This window comes from Chiloscyllium punctatum, chromosome 5, assembly GCF_047496795.1.
Source record: "Chiloscyllium punctatum isolate Juve2018m chromosome 5, sChiPun1.3, whole genome shotgun sequence".
Lineage (NCBI taxonomy): Eukaryota > Metazoa > Chordata > Chondrichthyes > Orectolobiformes > Hemiscylliidae > Chiloscyllium > Chiloscyllium punctatum.
In genome coordinates, this window is record NC_092743.1 from 127,138,298 (window position 1) to 127,161,331 (window position 23,034).

The 23,034-nt window shown below is 41.2% G+C and overlaps 1 protein-coding gene across 2 annotated transcripts in view; it reads right to left on the reverse strand.

Moving 5' to 3' along the window:
* The window catches only part of mib1 (MIB E3 ubiquitin protein ligase 1), a 151,204-nt gene that overhangs the window by 59,564 nt on the left and 68,606 nt on the right, over window positions 1–23,034 (reverse strand). For both annotated transcript variants that reach the window (XM_072571274.1, XM_072571273.1), the window contains exons 11-12: window positions 6,570–6,767; window positions 5,498–5,649 (exon numbers count right to left, since the gene is read on the reverse strand). In XM_072571274.1, the coding sequence (XP_072427375.1) occupies window positions 5,498–5,649; window positions 6,570–6,767 (350 nt within the window). The remainder of the gene's footprint in view (window positions 1–5,497; window positions 5,650–6,569; window positions 6,768–23,034) is intronic.

Consider the following 23,034-nt stretch of genomic DNA (forward strand, 5'->3'; position numbering starts at 1 on the left):
TATGCCAAACTTAAGCTTTCCTCCCAGTTAAGCAAGAATAAATACATTTTTATGTCCTGCCTTTTCCTTCAGCCACTTAAAAACAAAATCTAATTTTACCACCCTTCAGTTCTGTCCAGGGAATAACTTCTCATTTCTTGAATTTCTTAAACGCTCACGATTAAAACCAAATTCCTTCATTATTCCCATCTAGGCTTGTAATGTTTCTATTTTTAGTCCTATTACATGTTAATGGACTGCTTGAAAATTTCTCAAAAAAAACTCTTCATATCCTGTATTAGCTGAGGCATAGAGTTGAACAGAGAGCAATTATGCTGGCACTGCATAAGACATTGGTTGGTAACATTGTGTGCAGGAGTAAAATTCACATTAGGAAGGCTTTCACTACATTGAAGGGGGTGCAGAGAAAATTTAAGAAATTGTTGCCTCAGCTGGAGTGTTTTAGCGATGAAATGAAGTTGAGCAAATTGGGATTCTTTTTCTTCCAGCATAGGAGATTGAGAGGAGGCACAATGGAGATGAATAAAATTATGAGGGGTATAGATAAGGAGAGGCTTCACTCCTTGATGGAGGGATCGATGACCAGGAGATAGATTTACAGTTCAGGGCAGGAGGTTCAGAGAGGTGAGGAAAACTTTCTTCACCCAAAAGGTTGGTAGGAAACTGAAACTGTCTTTAAAGATGGGAAACACAGAAATCCTCAAAACATTGAAGTATTTAGATGTGCGTTTGCGATAACAAGGAATAGAAGGCCATGGGTGTAGGGCTGGAAGATGGGATTAAACTAGTTAGATGGGTACTTTTGCCTGGTGCAAACGTGATGGACTGAAGGACCTTTTTCTGTGCTTATATCTATTTATGATTCTATAAGTTTATGCTTCCTTCTCTTGGTCTCAATTAGAGAATCCTTTTCAGTAATCTTCCACTAACATTGCTGAAGTATTATTTGTTCAATAAATTTATTTTCTTTTACGAACCAATAATCTGTACTTTTTTTTGTAAACGCTATCTTAAAAATGTATCCCTGCCACTGCTGTTTGTGATGTATTTAAATTTTCATTTGGTAAATCTCTCATTACTAATTGTTGAGGTTTGCCATTGTTTTCTCCTAATCAATTTACAAGTCCCTGAAACAGGCTAATTTTCAGTCATTTTGAATTCCTCCTTCACTGTATTTTCAGTGGATGATCAGTATTTCACAATTTTCTTTTCTCTTCACATCTTAGGTCATTTACTCAATGCTAAACCCAAACCGAACATTATATCCCATTTTATGGACATAGATTATCATCAGAATTCGGGTTCAGATTCAGGAATTGCATCAATGGATTTCTAACATGGTAATTTTTAAAAATAATATTTCATGCGATGTGGGGGTCACAGCTAAGGCCATAATTTTCTGTCCATTCCTAACTGTCCTTGAATTCAGTGGCTTGCTAGGCCATTTCAGACAGCAGTTACAAGTCAACCACATTGCTGTGGGTCTGAAGGCACACAGAGGTAAGGTGCTAAAAGATGTTGGTGAAATAGATGGGCTTCTGCAATAAACAACAAGTTTTATGGTCACTATACTGAGAACAGGTGTCCATTGCTGATTTATCCATTGAATTAAAATTCTACCACCTTGCTGTCTCACCAGAGGCTTACCTTCGGGTTCTGGAATACTAGTCTGGTGATGTAGTCGCTACGCTCTCAACATCTCACGTCATTACTTAAGAAAGGAGGAAAATCTTAAACCAGGTTAACTACAGACTACAGAATATTGGTTGTGGAGAAGTTATTAAAATATTTCTGACACTTTGAGGTGATCAAATATTCACTGAATAATTAAAATAACATCTGGATAAAGAAAATGTATAGCGGCAAAACAAAAGTATCGAGTACAAAAACAATTAAAGTGTTAATAACCTACTGCTGTTAGCGAGAGTGAAATTTCAGAGCAAAACTCTACAGAGAGAGAGCATGCAGACTCACATTCCTTAGTATTCTTGTCAGTAAACAACAGTTACTATGAGGCATCATTGAAGGCAGGTGTCATTTAGATAATTTTGAATCAAACTCTAGAGAGATGTTATCACATACCTATGGAGCAGGTGGGACTTGAACTCAGGCCTGCTGGCTCAAAGGTAGGGATGCTATCTGCACACCACAAGACACTACCAGATGTCATAGATTAAGTAGAAAGTGAGGACTGCAGATGCTGGAGATCAGAGCTGAAAATGTGTTGCTGGAAAAGCGCAGGTCAGGCAGCATCCAAGGAGCAGGAGAATCGACGTTTCGGGCATGAGCCCTTCTTCAGGAATGAGGAAAGTGTGTCCAGCAGGCTAAGATAAAAGGTAGGGAGGAGGGACTTGGGGGAGGGGCGTTGGAAATGCGATAAGTGGAAGGAGGTCAAGGTGAGGGTGATAGGTTTCCGATATGGCTAGGAAGAACTGTTTGTTTAGTGTATGGATTCTTCTGTGAATGAAGAAGCGTAGAGGTCCTTTGCAGGTCCGTGAGTGTTGTCCTGAGCTGGGGTAGGTCTTGTTGCAGGGAATGTAGGTAGCGGCGCATGGCTGCAAGCGTGGAGCGAAGGATCCATTTCTGTTATGGCGAGGAAGAACTGTTTGTTTAGTGTATTTTTCCAATATGGTTAGGAAGAACACCCTCACCTTGACCTCCTTCCACCTATCGCATTTCCCTAGCCCCTCTCCCCTACCTTTTATCTTAGCCTGCTGGACACACGTTCCTCATTCCTGAAGGGCTCATGCCCGAAACGTCAATTCTCCTGCTCCTTGGATGCTGCCTAACCTGCTGCACTTTTCCAGCAACACATTTTCAGCGTCATAGATTAAGTGACAGCTAAGTTATGACATTTGGAACCTAGAAAGCTACTTTCACAGTACTAGCTACATGTACATCACTACCTACTGGCACATCACCTAAAGCTAGTCATTTTCTCAATGAAATTCTCACGAGACAGATATGAAAGTTTTCAAATTAAGTGCACTAAACATGTTGAAAAAAAATGCAGCATACCGTCAGTACTACAATGAACTGGCATCCTTACATTTTGATAAGAGTGGTGTTTGAACCCATGGGGAATGCTGCTAGGTTAACCAGTTGGTACAGTAACAATGTAACCCTTATGTAGAATCCTGGCAAATTCATAGCACAATGCAAATCCATGCAATTTGTTCTTTTTTATAACTTATTCATGGGATGCAGCAATTTGTGGCTGAGACTGTATTTATCACCCATTCCCAATTGCCCTAGTGCTGCCTTCTTGAACCACTGCAGTCTTTCTGCTATAGGTATCCTACAGTTATTGTCAAAGGCTACTTCACCTGATAAAGGAACAGTGCTCCAAAAGCTTGTAATTTCAAATATACCTGTTTTGGACTATAAACTGGTGTCATGGGACTTCTGACTTTGTCCACCCCCAATCCAACACCAGCACCTCCACATCAGAGCTATTTAGAAAGGTAGCTCAAGGCTTTGACCAAGCAACAGTGAAGCAATGTCAATAATGAGCAGCTTGGAGAGGGATTTGCAGGTCATGATGACAGGATTGAAAAATGCTGTTGAAAAGCTTTTTGAATTACAGCAGTGCATCTTGCAGAAGGTGCATATTGCTGTCACTATGCATTGATGGTGAAGGGTGTAAATGTGGAATGCACTGGATAGGGTGCCAATCAAGCTGGCTGCTTTGCCCTGGATGATGTCAAAGTTGAATGTTGATGGGGCTGTACTCATCCAAGCAAGTGGAGAGATTCTATCACCCTCCTAATTTGTGCCTTTTGAATGAAGAACGCCATTAGGTAGTCAGGAAGTCAGTTGCTCACTACAGATTTCCTAGCTATTGATCTGCTTTTATATCTATATCTTTGTAATGCTATGAAGACTCTTTTCTTTTGAGGATTAATACCTAATAATTGTGGATAGTGATTCACTTGAGTTACTTTGATTGTTTAAGAAAAGGACATTGGGACATTGGGACATTTAAATATAAATTTCTTGGAAGTCACATGGCTTAAGCTAATTGCTTGGACTTGCTCAAAATTGCACTCAGTTTATGGCTGCCAGGAGTTAGTCTTTGTGTTGATATTCTTTTGAGTTCAGGAGGGCTACAGCCTGTAGAGAGAGAAAAGCTACTCAGAACATCCTCTCTGGAGTGAACACTTTGAGGGCTCAGTGTGATGGATATAATACTGACCCTCCTGTTGTCCTAGAAAGCCCTTAAAATAAGTTTTCTTGGTGATTCCTGAAGGAATTGCATTTGTAAAAGTCCCAGTGAAAATTGCCCACATTTCATGGCACCCTTCTGCATGTGCCAGGAAACTGATTGACAATTATTTTGAACATTTCGTATCCTTTAATCTACCCTTTTATTCCTTCAATAACTAACCATTATTCAACTAAAATTGTTTTCTTAAAATTATTCTCTGTAGGGAAGGTTCTTCATTTTTTTCTTAACTGGTTTGCACATTTTATATATGCCTGTGTGGTTATTTAGAAGAGTAAATATTTATACTTTTAGATTTAAAACTATATTAATGAGCTTTACAATTTGGTTGAATACATACTATTTTCAGAATAAATTAATAAATTTGCCATTTTCTAAAGCAACCTGTTTTGTTTTCATAGAATCCCTATAGCATGAGAGGAGGCCATTTGGCCCGAGTCCATACAAGATCTCTGAAGAGCATCTGACCCAGACCCAGTTCTGCCAAATCCCATCACCACACATTTTCTATGGCTAATATATCTAGTCTACACAACGGACAATTGCAGTCCCGTCAGTCCATTTAACCTGCAGATCGTAGACTGTGGGAAGAAACCATAGCACCTGGAGGAAGCCCACACAGACAGGGGAAAATATGCAGATGCTACACAGTCACCCAAGGCTGGAATTGTACCCACCTCCAGGGCACTGAGGCAGCAGTGCTAATTACTGAGCCACTGTGCTGCCGTCATTTTATTCTAAATCTAATATAAATGAAGCACACTTTGGCTACATCACTGATGGGCGAAAGAACTTATACATATATTGTGACCAGTGCAGTAATGCGACTGGAGAAATATGCATTTCTCCAATTTCAGTTGTAACAATCTGGCTGGTTCAGCTCAGTTGCAGGTTAATAAAAACGACAAGGATGTTGAAGGTGGGAAATTCAGTAATGCTAATGCCAGTGAAAGTTAAGTAACGATGGTTAGATTTTTCAGTTTTGAGATGGTCATTGCCTCGCACTTGTGTGGAGTGAATGTTAAGGAAAAGTTGAAAGATATAGCTGAAGAGATATATGTGGTTTGAGGTTCTCTCAATGAGTTTGTTGGGACCAGATATTTAAACTAGCTTTACTGGACATTCCACTGAGTGGAGTTCAAGAAAAGTATGTGTAATCTTTACAGAGTAAAAAGTGAATAAACAACACAAAATCCATCTCACAGTTAAAATAATCAAATCATTACAACTGATTTTTTCAAAATTCCCACATGAATTGATATCTAAGAATACCTGGGATTGCCTCGCAGTGCAGCATGATGAAGAGCATTGAAACCATTGTTGTTAGTAATTGTCACATCTGCACCAGATTCTAGCAGCACAGAGAGCATATCATCGCGTTTTTTGCTTATTGCATCGTGAAGGGGTGTGTCACCTTCAGAGTCCTGCAGGGATACACAACATAAATTTAAAATAAGTTTAAAAGCAATAAGTTTCCCTCCCTCTAAGTTCAAAGAAGATCATGTCAAAATAAACTAATAATCTAGACATTTTATAAGCAGATGAAGATAGAACAAAAATACAACTTACAAAAACTACCTAAATGCAATACCTAAAATTTGAATCATATTCATTAATTTGGATGTCTCCAGCATTTTGGAGAATGCACCGAACACAAATTCTCTATGACTGCTCATGCTAAATTACATTATTCTGAACTGAATAACAGAATTCAGAATGAGCAAATCATAAATCAATTCGTTCCAAACATTATGAGTGTCATTCAGTTCTCAAAGACAGATTCATTAATCACAAATATTTCATTTTCATAAAGGAAAGCTTTAAAAACTGGCTGACATTTTCTAACATAATGTAATTTCTGTGGAGATCACCACAGTGAAAAATGGAGTAAAAGTTTAGGGGGAAAAAAATAGCTTCAATTATAGTTGGTATAGTCATGACTTAAAAATTATGGAAATACACCTGCAATTATTCCAGCATAAAATAGGATTAATCAAAGTGTCTGTATGAGGTTTAAAAAAAATGTTAATATGCTATTGCCTTTATTCTTACTTGCATTTCTCTCTTCAAACAGGCATTATCTCTGCCTTGCACCTTTAAACCTTACTTTTGGTCGTTTTTTAAATCAGTTGCAGTTAAGTGCAAAATATTCAGCAATATTCAAAACTGCCTGAAATGAATTTCATTTAGTTTTATTTTGTAAAAATATGAATATTTAGAATGATTAACGACTGAATTTGGTAGAAAAAATCATAAATGCTAAGTGTAAGCCAAAGTGGAAAATTAGCAAACTTCAATATTTAAAGTTTTAACTTTAACAGTGATCAAACATTCTATTCCTCACCTGGAGGCTTGGATGGCATCCAAGGTCAAGCAAAGTTTTAACAACTTGCAAATGACCTTTATTTACAGCAATATGCAATGGAGTCTGCCTTCGCTTATTCCGAGCATTGAGATCAGCTCCTCCTCGATGTAAAACATCAATTACAGCACCTTCATCCCCAAACGAAGCATGGTGAACGGCTCGGTCTCCATCTTTATCCTTTGAAGAAAGACACCCAATCATATAAGAAGGGCAAAGAAGCCATGCCCTAGAGTGCAAAATATACTCTAACTTCTGGGACTTCAGCTGTTTCAATCAGTGGTCATTTATCCTAAATTGCTTTAATCCCATCCGAGACATTTTAGTGCTTGAAACAGCAGCCAAGTTGATATTTCTAACATAATCAAAAAGAAAATTGACTCAAAATTTCCCAAAACAAACACAAGTCCTGCTCTTGCTTATGTTCTTAAAGTGAATGCAAATTGTGTAAAACACTAAAGCTGATGCCCAGACGTGAAGGGGACTGAATGCAAAAACATTTGAAAATTTGTAGACAAAGAAAAAAGGTCCGAAAGTATTTTTTTGGACAAGCAATCAAGTAATTAAAGCACTTGTCATGATATTGTGAAATGCAAATACTTCTCGGCCTTTTCAAATGGGTGAAACTATTAGACTTCAAACAGCCAGAAACATGAGTATTCATTCATTTACCTTCATTATCTTCAAGATTGTGGACCAACATGTCCAGTTACCAGAGTGATCTTAAGCATGACAGTGCAGTTAAAATAAACAATGATGGACATCCCTCTGTACCCATGAGAGTCCCGTTCCTGAGAACCCCACAAATCATGAAATTTGTGAGTGTGGAGTTTTTAAAGAGAGGTTATAAATCGCAAATATGCAGGTTTTGCCTGTGGGTGTTGACTTTTATTGTTACTTATTTTGGCCCAGATAGACAAATTTGCAATTGGTGATCTGATGGATAGAGAACTTACTGTACTAATAACAAAACACATTGCTTCAGGATTATGGACATTTTTGCTTTGAGAATTATTACCCAATGTGACAGAATTTTAAGTCACTACCACTTTGTTAAGACTAATTAGATACAGATAACAAAGAGTGGCCTTGCCAATGATGGCCACATCGCATGACTGAACAGAAACAGCTACTGAAAATTTCCAGGCACCAGCATCAAAATATTTAGTACATGACTGAAGTCTGCACATTAAAGATCAACAGAAAATAATACATTACACAAATATGAAAATCTGTGGGTTTAAACTACCACACACAAAATATTTTGTATACTCAGCTAGGATTCAGCTAAACTCTCCACATTCCACCATGACAGATTTTGAGTGAAGTCTTTCACATGCTCAGTTACTTGGCAATCAGCTCATCTTTCTCACCACCACCTCTCCGCCCCCCCCAACCTCACACACACACACACCTTCCCAATTCCTCCACCACCACTACACCATCTTTCCACAGAAAACTTTTCATTCATTGACCCAGCACCTCCATTCTCAATGCTACTAAATTGCTCCACGATGCCTTGAGGTTGGGCAGCTGAAGTGGAAAACTAGTGATATTGATGATGGATAAACAGAAACATTTTATAGGTGAGAGATTAATTCATTTACAGATGTGACAGAAAAGCAGATGTCTGACTCCATGCCACATGGCCAGCCTTTGCCCACTACTCTTCTTGATGATAGGAATCCAGAGCACTGAAATCTGTATTTCAAACAACACCGAGCCTGTTTATTACAGAAATTAGCTCAACAGCAATGAATTCAAGATAGACGCTATATGACAGCACATTATTTCTGTTTCATCTAAGTCCACCTGCCAATTTCAATGTGGGAACTGCTGCAAACATTATACGATAACAGCATTGGGCATACAACAAAATGTAGGCGAAAGAGAGTACTATAGATGCTGGAGATCAGAGTCAAGACGTGTGTGGTGAGCAGTTCAGGCAGCATCTGAGGAGCAAGAAAATCGACGTTGTCCTTATTCCTGATGAAGGGATTTTGCCTGAAACATCGATTTTCTTGCTCCTCGGATGCTGCTTGACCTGCTGTGCTTTTCCAGCACCACTCTAGACTCCTGGAACAAAATGAGTCCAAGGATTCATCATAACTGCAAATAACTGGATTGTAGTGGTAAAAGTTGCTTTTAGAAAATAAATATCATTTTCCAAAAAGTTCTCAAAGATCAACTAGCATATCTTTTGAAATTTGGTAGCCTATACTTCTCTTGTACCACTCCTTACCAGATCCCAATTCGAAATGAGCAAATCCCCTGCCTTCTTTTCTTCCCTTTAGCACGTTGTTCCTTCACAAATAATAATCAAATTCACCTATGAATGCTGCAACTGAAACTGCCTCCTCCACACACTAGGTCAGAATCACATACTACATAAAGACAAAAATCACAACACCAGGTTATAATCCAACAGGTTTGAATGGAAGCACTAGCTTTCGGAGTGTTGCGCCACCTGAAGAAGGAGCGGCGCTCTGAAAGCTAGTGTGCTTCCAATTAAACCTGTTGGACTACAACCTGGTGTTGTGTAATTTTTAACTTTGTACACCCCAGAGCAACACCGACATCTCCAAAATCATACAAAAAGACAATTGTTCTCATATAGTAGTCATGATTTGGAGATGCCGGTGTTGGACTGGGGTGTACAAAGTTAAAAATCACACAACACCAGATTATAGTCCAACAGGTTTAATTGGAAGCACTATCTTTCAGAGTGACGCTCCTTCATCAGGTGATAGTGGAGTGATAGGATTGAGCCCTCCACTATCACCTGGTGAAGGAGCGACACTCCGAAAGCTAGTGTGCTTCCAATTAAACCTGTTGGACTATAACCTGGTGTTGTGTGATTTTTAACTTTGTTCTCATATAGTTTATCTTCTTTTGTCAATTATTTTAAATCTACCTTCTCTCATCTTGTTCTTTTCACTAATGGAATGTTTCTCCCTTTTCACTGGTCTAGACCCCTCGTTGTTTGAATACTTTTGCCAAAATCTCTTCTCAGCCTTCTTTTCTCCAAGAAAAATAGTCCTAACATAATTAATAATCTTCATAACTGCAGTTCTTCATCACTGGAATCATTCTTATGAATGTTTTGTACATTGTCTCCAATTCCTTCACGAGAGGGTTTAGATATAGATGCAATACTCCTGCTGAGACCAAACTTGCAAAATGTCCATTTACAGAGAAGGAAGTGCTGGATGTCTTGAAACGGGTAAAGGTAGATAAATCCCCATAACCTGATCAGGTGTATCCGAGAACTCTGTGGGAAGCTAGAGAAGTGATTGCTGGGCTTCTTGCTGAGATATTTGTATCATCGATAGTCACAGGTGAGGTGCCAGAAGACTGGAGGTTGGCTAACGTGGTGCCACTATTTAAGAAGGGTGGTAAGGACAAGCCAGGGAACTATAGACCAGTGAACCTGACATCGGTGGTGGGCAAGTTGTTGGAGGGAATCCTGAGAGACAGGATGTACATGTATTTGGAAAGGCAAGGACTGATTAGGAATAGCTTTGTGCGTGGGAAATCATGTCTCACAAACTTGATTGAGTTTTTTGAGGAAGTAACAAAGAGGATTGATGAGGGCAGAGCAGTAGATGTGATCTATATGGACTTCAGTAAGGCGTTTGACAAGGTTCCCCAAGGGAGACTGATTAGCAAGGTTAGATCTCGTGGAATACAGGGAGAACTAGCCATTTGGATACAGAACTGGCTCAAAGATAGAAAACAGAGGCTGGTGGTGGAGGGTTGTTTTTCAGACTGGAGGCCTTTGACCAGTGGAGTGCCACAAGGATCAGTGTTGGGTCCTCTACGTTCTGCCATTTACATAAATGATTTAGATGCGAGCATAAGAGGTACAGTTAGTAAGTTTGCAGATGACACCAAAATTGAAGGTGTAGTGGACAGCGAAGAGGGTTATCTCAGATTACAACAGGATCTTGACCAGATGGGGCAATGGCTGAGAAGTGGCAGATGGAGTTTAATTCAGATAAATGAGGGGAGCTGCATTTTGGGAAAGCAAATCTTAGCAGGACTTATACACTTAATGGTAAGGTACTAGGGAGTGTTGCTGAACAAAGAGACCTTGGAGTGCAGGTTCATAGCTCCTTGAAAGTGGAATCGCAGGTAGGTAGGATCGTGAAGGCGGTGTATGGTATGCTTTCCTTTATTGGTCAGAGTATTGAATACAGAAGTTGGGAGGTCATGTTGCGGCTGTACAAGACATTGGTTAGGCCACTGTTGGACACTATTGTATGTGCAATTCTGGTCTCCTTCCTATCGGAAAGATGTTGTGAAACTCGAAAGGGTTCAGAAAAGATTTACAAGGATGTTGCCAGGGTTGGAGGATTTGACCTATAGGGAGAAGCTGAACAGGCTGGGGCTGTTTTTCCTGGAGCATTAGAGGCTGAGGGGTGACCTTATAGAGGTTTACAAAATTATGAGGGGCATGGATAGGGTAAATAGGCAAAGTCTTTTCCCTGGGGTCGGAGAGTCCAGAACTAGAGGTCATAGGTTTAGGGTGAGAGGGGAAAGATATAAAAGAGACCTACGGGGCAACCTTTTCACACATAGGGTGGTACGTGAATGGAATGAGCTGCCAGAGGAAGTGGTGAAGGCTGGTACAAATGCAACATTTAAGAGGCATTTGGATGGGTATATGAACAGGAAGGGTTTGGAGGGATATGAGCCAGTTGCTGACAGGTGGGACTAGATTGGGTTTGGATATCTGATTGGCATAGAAGGGTTGGATCGAAGGGCCTGTTTCAATAATGTACATCTCTATGACTCTATGGCTCTAAATTAAAATAAAAAGTTAGCTAAATTTAGACGTAAGATCATGCTGTAAGTTTTTCCCGCTAAAGGTGCGGCAGTGGGGAAGACAGCGTCCAGGATCCTATGTCAAGGCTTTTCCTCTTTTTCCGCTTTTTCTTTTTTCCCCTTCGTCTTTTCTCAGTTTTATTTAGCATTCACTCAAATTTATCTGATAAAGAGTTCATCAGCAGGAAGGTGGCTTCCATGGGTTCTAGAGCAGCTGCAGCTCAGAGGCAGTGTGGTTACAGAGTCGACTTGCCTGTGAAGCCTGAAGCAGGACTCTCATGTCCGCCTGGCAGTGGCCCAGGGACGCTGGCAACAGCACCGCATGGGCTGGTATAGCCCAGTGCGAGGAATCAGCCGGAGGTACAGCCCGGACCAGGGACTCTGTGGGGGTACATCATGAGTCGGTGTAGCTCAGAGTAAGGTTTCTGGTGGCAGCATGGCGTAATCCAGTGTAGCTCAGAGCAGAGTCTCTGGCAAAGGCATGGTGTTGCCCAGTGTAGCCCAGAGTGGGGACGTTGGCGGGGGCAGGGTGTGGGCTGGTGTAGTGCGGAGCGGGCACTCTAGCGATAGCATGGCATGGGCTATTGTAGCTTGGAGCAGGGACTTTGGCGTCAGCATGACGGGGCCAGTATAGCCCAGAGCAGGCACTCGTGGTAGCATGGCGTGAGCTGGTGTAGCTCAGAGCGGTGACTCTGACAGAGGCATGGCGTGGGCCAGTGTAGCTCAGAGTGGGGATTCTGGCAGAGACGAGGCATGGGTCAGTGTAACCCGGAGAAGAGTCTCTGGAGGAGATATATGACATGGGTTAGTGTAGCCCGGAGCAGGGACTCTGGCCGCAGCATGGTGCGAGTCGGTGTTGCCCGGAGCAGGGACTCTAGCGGAGACATGGCGTGGGCTTGTGTAGCTGGGAGCGGGGATTCTGGCAGCAGCACGGTGTGAGCCGGTGTAACTCGGAGCAGGGATTCTGGCGATATCACGGCATGGGCCAGTGAAGCCCAGAGAGACACTGTAGCAGTGGAGGAGGAAATGTTGGACTCTGTCTAAGCTATCTTAAATTAACAGGTGCTGGCAGGTGGGACCAGATTGGGTCGAGATATCTGGTTGGCATGGATGGGTTGGAGCGAATGGTCTGTTTCTGTGCTGTACATCGCTATGACCCTGTGATTCTATAATGTGAATGGAGCCATACATGGTGACGGTACACACACTTCACTGTATTTTTTATTGAATACATGTGACAATAAATGATTCAAGTCAATTCAATATAATAAAGTTTTGCCCTACAGCACAGATGCCCTCAGAACATGACAGAATTTCATTTTTCAATCAACAGATTTGTAGTATGAAGGATAATAGGGACAGCCAATGGTTAATAATCCACTGTTTAATGATACTGACCTTGTGCAGGATGCAAAATGTCAAAATGACTTCAGCATAACCACATGTGCAATCAATCAGTAGCTAATAATGTGTTTGACCACTGTTCCCCTGACTTTTGCTCAGCTGCATCAGAGAATGTACGGTCACGGCAGAACTGCATAGAAATCCAAATCACGATTTGTTGAGTATTTTTAAACCATACATTTCTTAATGCTCTTTACAGGTCCTTTCCTTGATTCAACAAAGTATTTTCTTCAACATTTGCAGAGAGATTTATAAATCATGAATGATTTATAAATTCTAAAAGTACTTTGTATTCTTGCACCATCAACAATTCCTCATTTAAGAGGAATTGAGGAACAAAGATATAAGCAGATCATGGAAATCCACATCTGAAATGTGGGAACTTTTTTAAAAGCCGGTTTAGGACCAGCACGTTCCTATGAGGATGAAGAATAAAGATAGGAAAATTTGGGAATCCTAAGTGACAAAAAACATGAAAATTTTCGTCAAAAAGAGAAAGGAAGCATACCTAAGGTTTAGGAAAAATCAGACAGAACCCTTGAGGAATTTAAAGGGAGCAGAAAAGAACTGAAAACATGAAATCAGGAAGCTAAATATTCTTGGCAAGTAGGATTAAAGAGAATCCCAAAGCATTTTATACATATATTAGGAACAAAAGGGTAGCTAAGGAAAAGGAAGGTCCACTCAAGCACAAAGGAGGGAGTTTATATGTGGAGCTAGAGTAAGTGGGTGAGTACTTTAAATGAGTACTCTGCATCAATATTCACCAAGAAGAACATGATCGATGATGGCAAGAGTAGGGAGGGGCATGTTGATATTTTAGGGCATGTGGATATTGAGAAGAATGTTAGGTGCCTTGATCGAGGTATTTAAGTCTTCAAAGTCTGGTGGGATCTGTCCCAGGATACAAAGGAGCAAAGGGAAGAGATTGCTGGGGCCGACCTGTATCCTCTGCAGCCAAAGGCAAGGTACCAGAAGACTGGAGAAAAGCCAATGCTATTTCTTTATTAAAGAATGGCAACAGGGATAATCCAGGAAACAATAAGCTGCTGAGCCTTACATCAGTGTTATGGAAATTGTTTGACAAGATTTTTAGGGACAGAGCTAACACGCATTTGGAAAAGAATGGACTTATCAGGGATAGTCAGCATGGCTTAGTTTGTCTCTCAAATTTGATTTGAGTTTTTTGAGGAAGTGACGATGATGACGATGACTGATGAGGATAGGGCAGTGGATGTTGCCAACATGAAGTTCACTACAGCCATTTCACAAGGTCTCTCATGGTAGGCCAGCCCACTGTGGGATCCCACATAGTGCGTTTTCACAAAGCTATTGTGTAAAAATGGTAAAGTTGTAAATTCGGGAAAGCATGGCATAATCCCTTTAAGATACAGCGATTAGAAAGCTTAGAGTTTTAAAAATGAATGTTTGTAGGTAAGGAGCTGCAGGTGCTTGAATTGACACAATGTATCAAAAAGCTGTTCAGTAGGCAGGACCAAGCAGCATTTTTACTCAAGCAACAGTTTAAATTCAGCCAATTAATTTAAAAAGGCACTTGGAAACTAAGGACTAATTAAATTCAAATCTGATGGTGTTGACAAACTGAAACCAATCACACGATCAGAATTTCACATGGATAGGGGTATATAACACAGGGGCAATTAGACAGAGAGGGAGAGCCAACTGCCATCTGAAAGGTGTGAGCAAAGTGCCATTTGAGAAAGAAATACCAGGCTCGCTCAAGAAATCTCCACATTCTCTTAAAAAAAAAAGCACCATCTATCCATCAACGATACCATGGCACATTAATCTCTTATTCTAGACACCAGAATTCGGCAGATTGAGAAGGCATTTCGATCAGAGGAAGACATCAGGAGAGACAGAGGAGAAAGGCTGGAGAGGGCGGCACGGTGGCACAGTGGTTAGCACTGTTGCCTCACAGCGGTTAGCACTGTTGCCTCACAGCGCCAGAGATCCGGGTTTAATTCCCGCCTCAGGCGACTAACTGTGTGGAGTTTGCACGTTCTCACAGTGTCTGCGTGGGTTTCCTCCGGGTACTCCGGTTTCCTCCCACAGTCCAAAGATGTGCAGGTCAGGTGAATTGGCCATGCTAAATTGCCTGTAGTGTTAGGTAAGGGGTAAATGTAGGGGTATGGGTGGGTTGCGCTTTGGCAGGGCGGTGTGGACTTGTTGGGCCGAAGGGCCTGTTTCCACACTGTAAGTAATCTAAAAAGGACAGACAAACATTCTGGAAGACAAATCCAGTGTGAACTTTGAGAGATTAAGTTTTAATTCATTATTCTTATGAACTGGATTTATACAAATGGACCTGTTTTACTAAAATAGCATGCCTATTAGAATTTAATTCAGGAAGGGAATAAGCAGTGGTTAGAAGAGATTTATTCTATTTGTTAGCAATTCTGTTATTTTATTCACTGTTGGAGTTAGATAAATTGTTACTTGTTAATTACAGAGTGGGTGAAAGGATTCTATTTCATTTAACCACCCCTATATAACAGATTGGAGGCTAAGAGATAGGTTATACCACTTGTCAGACTTGTTTTATCACATTGAGAGGTGATATTTTCTGGGTGGTTCTGTTTTAATTATCAGAGGCATGTTGACGTCCGCTTTGTATCAGAGTTGGCAAGTCAGATACAAAATTGGTTTGGTCATAGAAGATGTGCGTGCGTGCATGTGTGGGTGGCTGTTTGGGGGGGTTGGGCTGTTGTGGAGGGGTGCTTTGCTGACTGGAGGTCTACCACCAGGTCTACTGTTCCACAAGGATCAGCACTGGGACCTCTGTTGTTTGTACATTTGTAAATAATTGAGATTAAAAAGTAGGTGGTCTGATTAGTAAGTTTGCAGATGACAAAAATTGGAGGAGTTGTGGATGGTGAGGAAAGTTATCAAAGGATACAGCATGATACAGGTCAGATGGAAAACTGGATGGAGAAAAGGTAAATGGAGTTTAATCCATAAATGTGTGAGATGATGCATTTTGGGGGGGGTCAAATGCAAGAGGAAAGTATACAGTAAATGGCAAGACCCTTCTGAGTACTGATATACAGGGCTACTTGGGGTGCAAGTCCAAAGATCCTGAAAGTGGTAACACAAGTGGATAAGGCAGTAAAGTAGTCAGATGGCATGCTTGCCTTTATGCAGGTCATTGAGTAAAAAAGCTAGCAAGATATTTGCAGCTGTACAAGACTTCAGTGAGGCCTCATTTGAGGTAATGTGTGTAGTTCTGATTGCCACACTACAGGAGGGACATCATAGGTCATACTTAGGTCCAATTAGTCCACACCGACTATGTTCTCAAATCAAACTAGTCCCACTTTCCTGTATTTGGCCCATATTCCTCCAAACCTCTCCTATTCATACACGTATCCTTTTAAATGTTGCAAGTGCGTCTGCATCCACCACATCCTCTGGCAGTTTGTCCCACATCCCAACCATTGTGTGAAAACGTTGCCCATGTCATTTTAAAATCTTTCTCCTTTCACTTTAAAAATATGTCACCCTAGGCTTGAACTCCCGACCCAACTGAAAACAACCCTTACTATTCAACTTACCTATGCCCCTATTCATTTTATGAACCTCTACGAGATCACTCCTCAGCCTTCTACACTCCAATGAAAAAGATGCCAGCCTATCTTTACAACTCAAATCTTCCATTCCTGGCAACATTTTGGTAACTCCTTTCTGAACACTCTAATTTAACAATATCTTTCCTATAACAGGGTGACCAGAACTATATACAGTACATCAGAAGTGGCCTCACCAACGTGCTGCACAACCTCAACATGACATCCCAACTCTGATGCTCAAAGATCTGAGAAATGAAGTCAAGCATGCTGTCTATATGTGATGCAAATTTCAAAGAATTATGAACCTGAACCCCGAGGTGACTCTGTTTTACAACTCTACTCAGGGTGCTACCATTAACTGTATCAGTACTGCCCTTGTTTACTTTATCAAAGTGCAACAACTCTTATTTATCCAAATTAAACTCCATCTGCCACTCTTCAGCCAACTGGCCCAATTGATCAAGATCTCTTTGTAATCTAATGAAACCTTTTTGGTGTCACCTGCGAACTTACTAACCATACCTCCTAAATTCCCCTCCAAATTGTTTATATAAATGACAAACAAAAGTGGAGCCAATACTGATCCCTGTGGAACGCCAATGGTCACAGGCTTGTTGTCCAAAAATAAACTACCCTCTATCTCTGACCGTTAAGCCAATTTTGCATCCATTTGGCAAGCTCTCTCTGAATCCCAATTGATCGAACTTTACTACTTAGTCTATCATGCAGAATCTTGTCAAAGACCAAGTAAACAACATCTATCGCTCTGCCTTCAATTATTTTGGTTACTTTCTCAAAAAAGTCAATCAAGTTTGAGAGACACAATTTTCCATGTGTAAAGCCATGCTGATTATCCCGAATGATTCCTTCCCTCTCCAAATGAATGTAAATCCTATTTTTCAGAATCACCTCCAACAACTTATCCACCAGCGATGTCAGACTCATAGGTTTATAGATTTAATGAGTTATACAGCATGGAAACAGACCCTTCGGTCCAACTCATCCATGCCGAGCACATATCCTAAATTAATCTAGTGCCATTTGCCAGCATTTGGCCTATATCCCTCTTAGCACTTCCTATTTAGATATCCATACAGATGCCTTTTAAACGTTGTAATTGTACCTGTATCTACCACTTCCTCTGGCAGCTCATTCCATACACGCATCACCTCTGCGTGAAAACGTTGTCCTTTAAGTCCCTTTTAAATCCTTCCCCTCTTAACTTAAACATATGCCCTCTAGTTCTACACTCCCTGTCCTGGAAGACAGACCTTGGCTCTTCACCTTATGCCCCTCATGACTTTATAAACTTCTTTTGAGATCACCCCTCAGCCTCCAACGGCTTAGGGAAAATAGCCCCAGTCTATTCAGCCTCTCCCTGTAGTCAGACCCTCCAACCCTGGCAACATCCTTGTGCATCTTTCTGAACCCTTTCAAGTTTTACAACATCCTTCCTATAGTGGGAAGACCACATTTGAACGCAGTATTTCAAAACTGGTCTAACCAATGTCCGATACAGCCATAACATGACCTCCAACTCTTATACACAACGCATTGACCAATAAAGGCAAGCGTACCAAATGCCTCCTGCACTATTATGTCTACCTGCAGTTCCTAGGCTTTTCCTTAAATGCACAGCATTATCCAACCTCTAATTCTCTAGCACCTCACCTGTGGTTATTGATGATACAAATATCTCTGTGACAGGCAATTTCTTCCCTAACTTCCCACAATGTCCTGAGTACACTTGATCAGGTCCTGAAAATGTATCTACCGTTATGCTTTCTATGACCTCCAGCACTTGCTGTTCTTTAATAAAACATCAATCTTTATTTCACCTCCATTTCTTTCTCCGCAGTCAACATTGTCACAAAATATTCAAATAATGTCTCTCTCATCTCTTGAGGTCAACACATAGATGACCTTATTAATCTTTAAGGAGCCCCGTTCTCTCCCCAGTTGCTCTTTTGCTCTAAATATACTTATAGAGTTGGTTTGGATTATCCTTAACATAGGCAGATAAAGTTATCTCATGTCCCCTTTTTGCCCTCCTGGTTTCCCTGTTGAGAATGCCCCTCTACCCTTTAAACTCTTCAAGATTCATTTGATGCCATTTACTTAAATCAAATATATGACTCTTTCTTATTCTTGACCAGAACCCCAAATGTTTCTATTCAAAGAACATAGAATATTACAGTGCAATACAGGCCCTTTCACCCTCAATGTTGCACCAACCTGTGAAACCAATCTGAAGCCCATCTAACCTACACTATTCCATTCTCATCCAAATGCTTATCCAATGACCATTTAAATGCCCGTAAAATTGGCAGGTCTACAACTATTGCAGGCAGTGTGTTCCACGCCCCTACTACTCTGAGTAAAGAAACTACCTCTGACATTTGTCTTATATCTGTCACCCCTCAATGTGAAGCTATGTCCTTCCATGCTATCCATTAACATCCTAAGAAATAGGCTCTCACTGTCCAACCTATCTCATCCACTGATTATCTTACATGTCTCAATTAAGTCACCTCTCAACCTCCTTCTCTCTAACAAAAAACAGCCTCAAGTCCCTCAGCCTCTCCTCATAAGACAGTCTCTCCATACCAGGCAACATCCTGGTAAATCTCTTCTGAACCCTTTCCAAAGCTTCCAGATCCTTCCTCTAATGCGGTGACCAGAACTGCATGCAATACTCCAAACGTGGCCGCACCAGTGTTTTGTACAGCTGCAGCATGACCTAGTGGTTCAGAAATTTGACTCCTCCACTCATGAAAGCTAACACACTGTATGCCGTCTTAACAGCCCTATCAACCTGGGTGGCAATTTGAGGGATCTATGTACATGAACGCCAAGATCTCTCTGCTCATCTACACCAGCAGGAATCTTACCATTAGCCCAGTACTCTGCATTCCTGTTACTCCTTCAAAAGTGAATCATCTCACATCTTTCTGCATTAAGCTCCATTTACCACTTCTCAGCCGAATTCTATGTCCCTCTGTAACCTACAACATCCTCCTGCACTATCCACAACTGTACCAACCTTAGTGTCATTCGCTAATTTACTAACCCATCCTTCTACACCCTCATCAGGTAATTTATAAAAATGACAAACAGCAGTGAACCCAAAACAGATCTTGCAGTACACCATTAGTAACTAAACTCCAGGATACACATTTCCCATTAACCACCATGCTCTGTCTTCTTTCAGCTAGCTAATTTCTGATGCAAACTGCTAAATCACCCTCAATCCCATGCCTGCGTATTTTGTGCAGTAGCCTACCGTGGGAACCTTACCAATAGCCTTACTGAAAAATCTATATACACCACATGAACAGCTTTACCCTCATCCGCCTGTTTGGTCTCAAAGAATTCAGTAAGGTTTGTGAGGCACGACCTACCTTTGATGAAACAATGTTGACTAACCCTAATCAATGTTTTCCTATCGGGATGATTATAAATCCATTCTCGTTTAACTTTTTCCAATACTTTACCCACAACCAAAGTAAGGCTCACTGGCCTATAATTACCAAGGTTATTTCTACTCCCCTTCTTAAACAAGATAACAACACCTGCTATCCTCCAGTCTTCTGGCACTATTCCTGAAGACAATGACGACATAAAGATCAAAGCCAAAGACTCAGCAATCTCCTCAGAGGCTTCCCAGAGAAGCCTAAGATAAATCCCATCCAGCCCAGGGGCTTTATCTATTTTCACACTTCCCAAAATTTCTAACCCATCCTCCTTGTGAGCCTCAATCCCATCTAGTCTAGTAGCCTGTATCTCAGTATTCACCTCGACAACATTGTCTTTTTCCAGTCTGAATACTGACAAAAAATATTTATTTCGCTCTTCCCCCATCTGCTCTGACTCCACACACAACTTCCCACTACTGTCCTTGTTTGGCCCTAATCTTACTCTCGTCATTCTTTTATCTCTTATATACTTGCAGAAAGCTTAGGGTTTTCCCTGATCCTATCTGCCAATGACTTCTCATGTCCCCTCTTCGCACACCTTTGCTCTCTCTTTAGGTGTTTTCTAGCTACTTTGTAACTCTCAATCACCCTGAGCCTTCTCATCTCATTCTAACATAAGCCTTCTTCTTCCTCTTGACAAGACATTCGACTTGCTTAGTAAACCATGGCTCCTGTGCTCGACAACTTTCTCTCTGCCAGTAGCTGTTCCTTGAATAAACTCCACATTTCTATTGTGCCCAGTCCCTGCAGTTTCCTTCCCCAACCTATGCATCCAAAATCTTGTCTAATCACATCGTAATTGCTCCGGTGTATACCTATCCCTTTCCATCGCTGAAGTGAACATAACTGAATTGTGGTCACTATCACCAAAATGCTCACCCAACTCCAAATCTAACACCTGGCCTGGTTCATTCCTCAGTACCGAATCTAATGTGGCCTCGTCCCTTGTGGGCCTGTTCACATACTGTGTCAGAAAGCCCTCTGGTACACCATGGACAAAAAATGACCCATTTAAAATACTTGAACTATGGTATTCCCAGTCGATATTTGGAAAGCTGAAGTCCCCCATAACATCTACCCGGTTTCTTTTGCTCCTTTCAAGAATCATCTTTGCTAACCTTCCCTCTACATCTACTCTGAGGCCCCCAGAAAACTCAACAGGATGACCTCTCCTTTCCTCTTGCTAATCTCAACCCATACTACCTCAGTTGACGAGTCGTCAAACATCCTTTCTGCCACCGTAATACTGCCCTTGACTAACATGCCACACCCTACCTCTTTGATCATCTTCTCTGTTCCTACTGAAATACCTAAATCCCAGCACCTGCAACCACCATTCCGGTCTCTGCTCTATCCATGTCTCTAAAATGGCCACAATGTCGAAATCCCAGATATTGACCCATGCGGCAAGTTCACCCACCTTATTCCAGATGCTCCTGGCGTTGAATTAGGCACACTTGAAACCAACTTCTGGCTTTCCGGTGCCCTTTTGCGACCCTGTAACCTTATTTCAGACCTCCCTACTCTCAACCTCCTCTATACCTGAACTACAAATTAGGTTCCCATCCACTGCTGAATTAGTTTAAACCCACACATTTATCCATTGTTTCCGACTTTTCTTACAGTCTTACCATTCACTCGAAAGGAACGTAAAGCCTCTGAACTCTCATTATCACCCTTTTGAATGCCTCCCATGTAGGGGCTTTGGAGATGGTGCAAGAGTAGGATGTTGCCTGAATTCGAGTATATTAGCTATAGGAGAGGTTGAACAAATTTGGAATGTTTTCACTACAGCTTTAGAGGCTGAGGGGTGACCCTATAGAAGTGTATAAAACCTTGAGAGGCACAGACAGCGTGGATAGTCAGAGGCCTTTTTCCCAGTGTGGACAAATACCAGGGAGCATAGTTGAGGAGAAGAAAGTTTAAAGGAGATGTGCGAGGAAGGGAAAGGGTGGTAGGTGCCTGGAACCTCCCGTCAGGATACAATATCCAATTTTAAGAGGCATTCAGACAGACACATGAACAGACAGAAAAGAGGGATACGAACCCCAAATGCAGGTAGACGGATGAGTTTAGGATGACATCACAGTCGGCATAGACAAGATGAGACGAAGGTATGTTCCTGTGCTGTAAGTCCTATGTTCGAATGACAAGAACCCTCATCCAATATTCTTTCCCAAGATCAAGAGCATCACCTCCAGCATTAACAAATGGATGAAGGCAGTGACTACTAGTAACATGGTCTTTGCTGCTTTCCAATCAACAACAGTATGTCAAAACAGCAGCAGATTCAATAGATATAAGCTGAGTGACAGCTTCCCGGGACTAGGCAGAGACTGGTGATTCAAAAAAAGCCAATTTATTTCCCAAAAGTTGGAATTCCACCGAACAGCAAAAGCTACTGATCCTCTTGTATCTCAATTTCTTCTACATGTTAGTTAGATCAATACACTCATACGAACAGGGCATTAGCTCAAATATTACTTCAAAAGCAAAACAGATATTCAGAGTACAAAAAGGAACAGCACCAAATTACCATATGACCCTCGGGAGTGCTCTGTCATTTACTAAAATCACGGTTAATCTTTAGAATAGAATCAATCTCCATACCCTCTAAATATCTGAGAATCCACAGCAGAAACCATCAGATTTACATAAATCTCTATAGAAATTTCTCCTTTCCTTAGTCCAAAATGGTTAACACCACGTCACCATGTTATAGTTTCTCCATCTAGCACATTCTTTCAGATCTACCTTATCAAGCCTTCTCAGAGAAACAGAAAAAAATGAGGAGGATTAGGCCATTCAGCCCTTCAAACCTGCTCTGCTATTCAACATGATCATGGTTGATCATCCAACTCAGTACCCTGGCCCACTTAACTCCCCATACCCTTTGATCTCTTTAGCCCACCGCTAACTACAGCAGAGAATTCCACAGGCTCACAACTCTCTGGGTGAAACGTTTCTCCTTATCTTAGTCCTAAATTACCTACTCCGTATCCTAAGATTGTAAACCCTGGTTCTGGACTCCCAGTCATCAGGACATCCATCCTGCATTTACCTTATACTATTAAATCTTATGCTATTAGGATTTACCAGGTTTCTATGAGATTCCACCTTCGTTATTCTAAACTCCACTGAATATAGGCA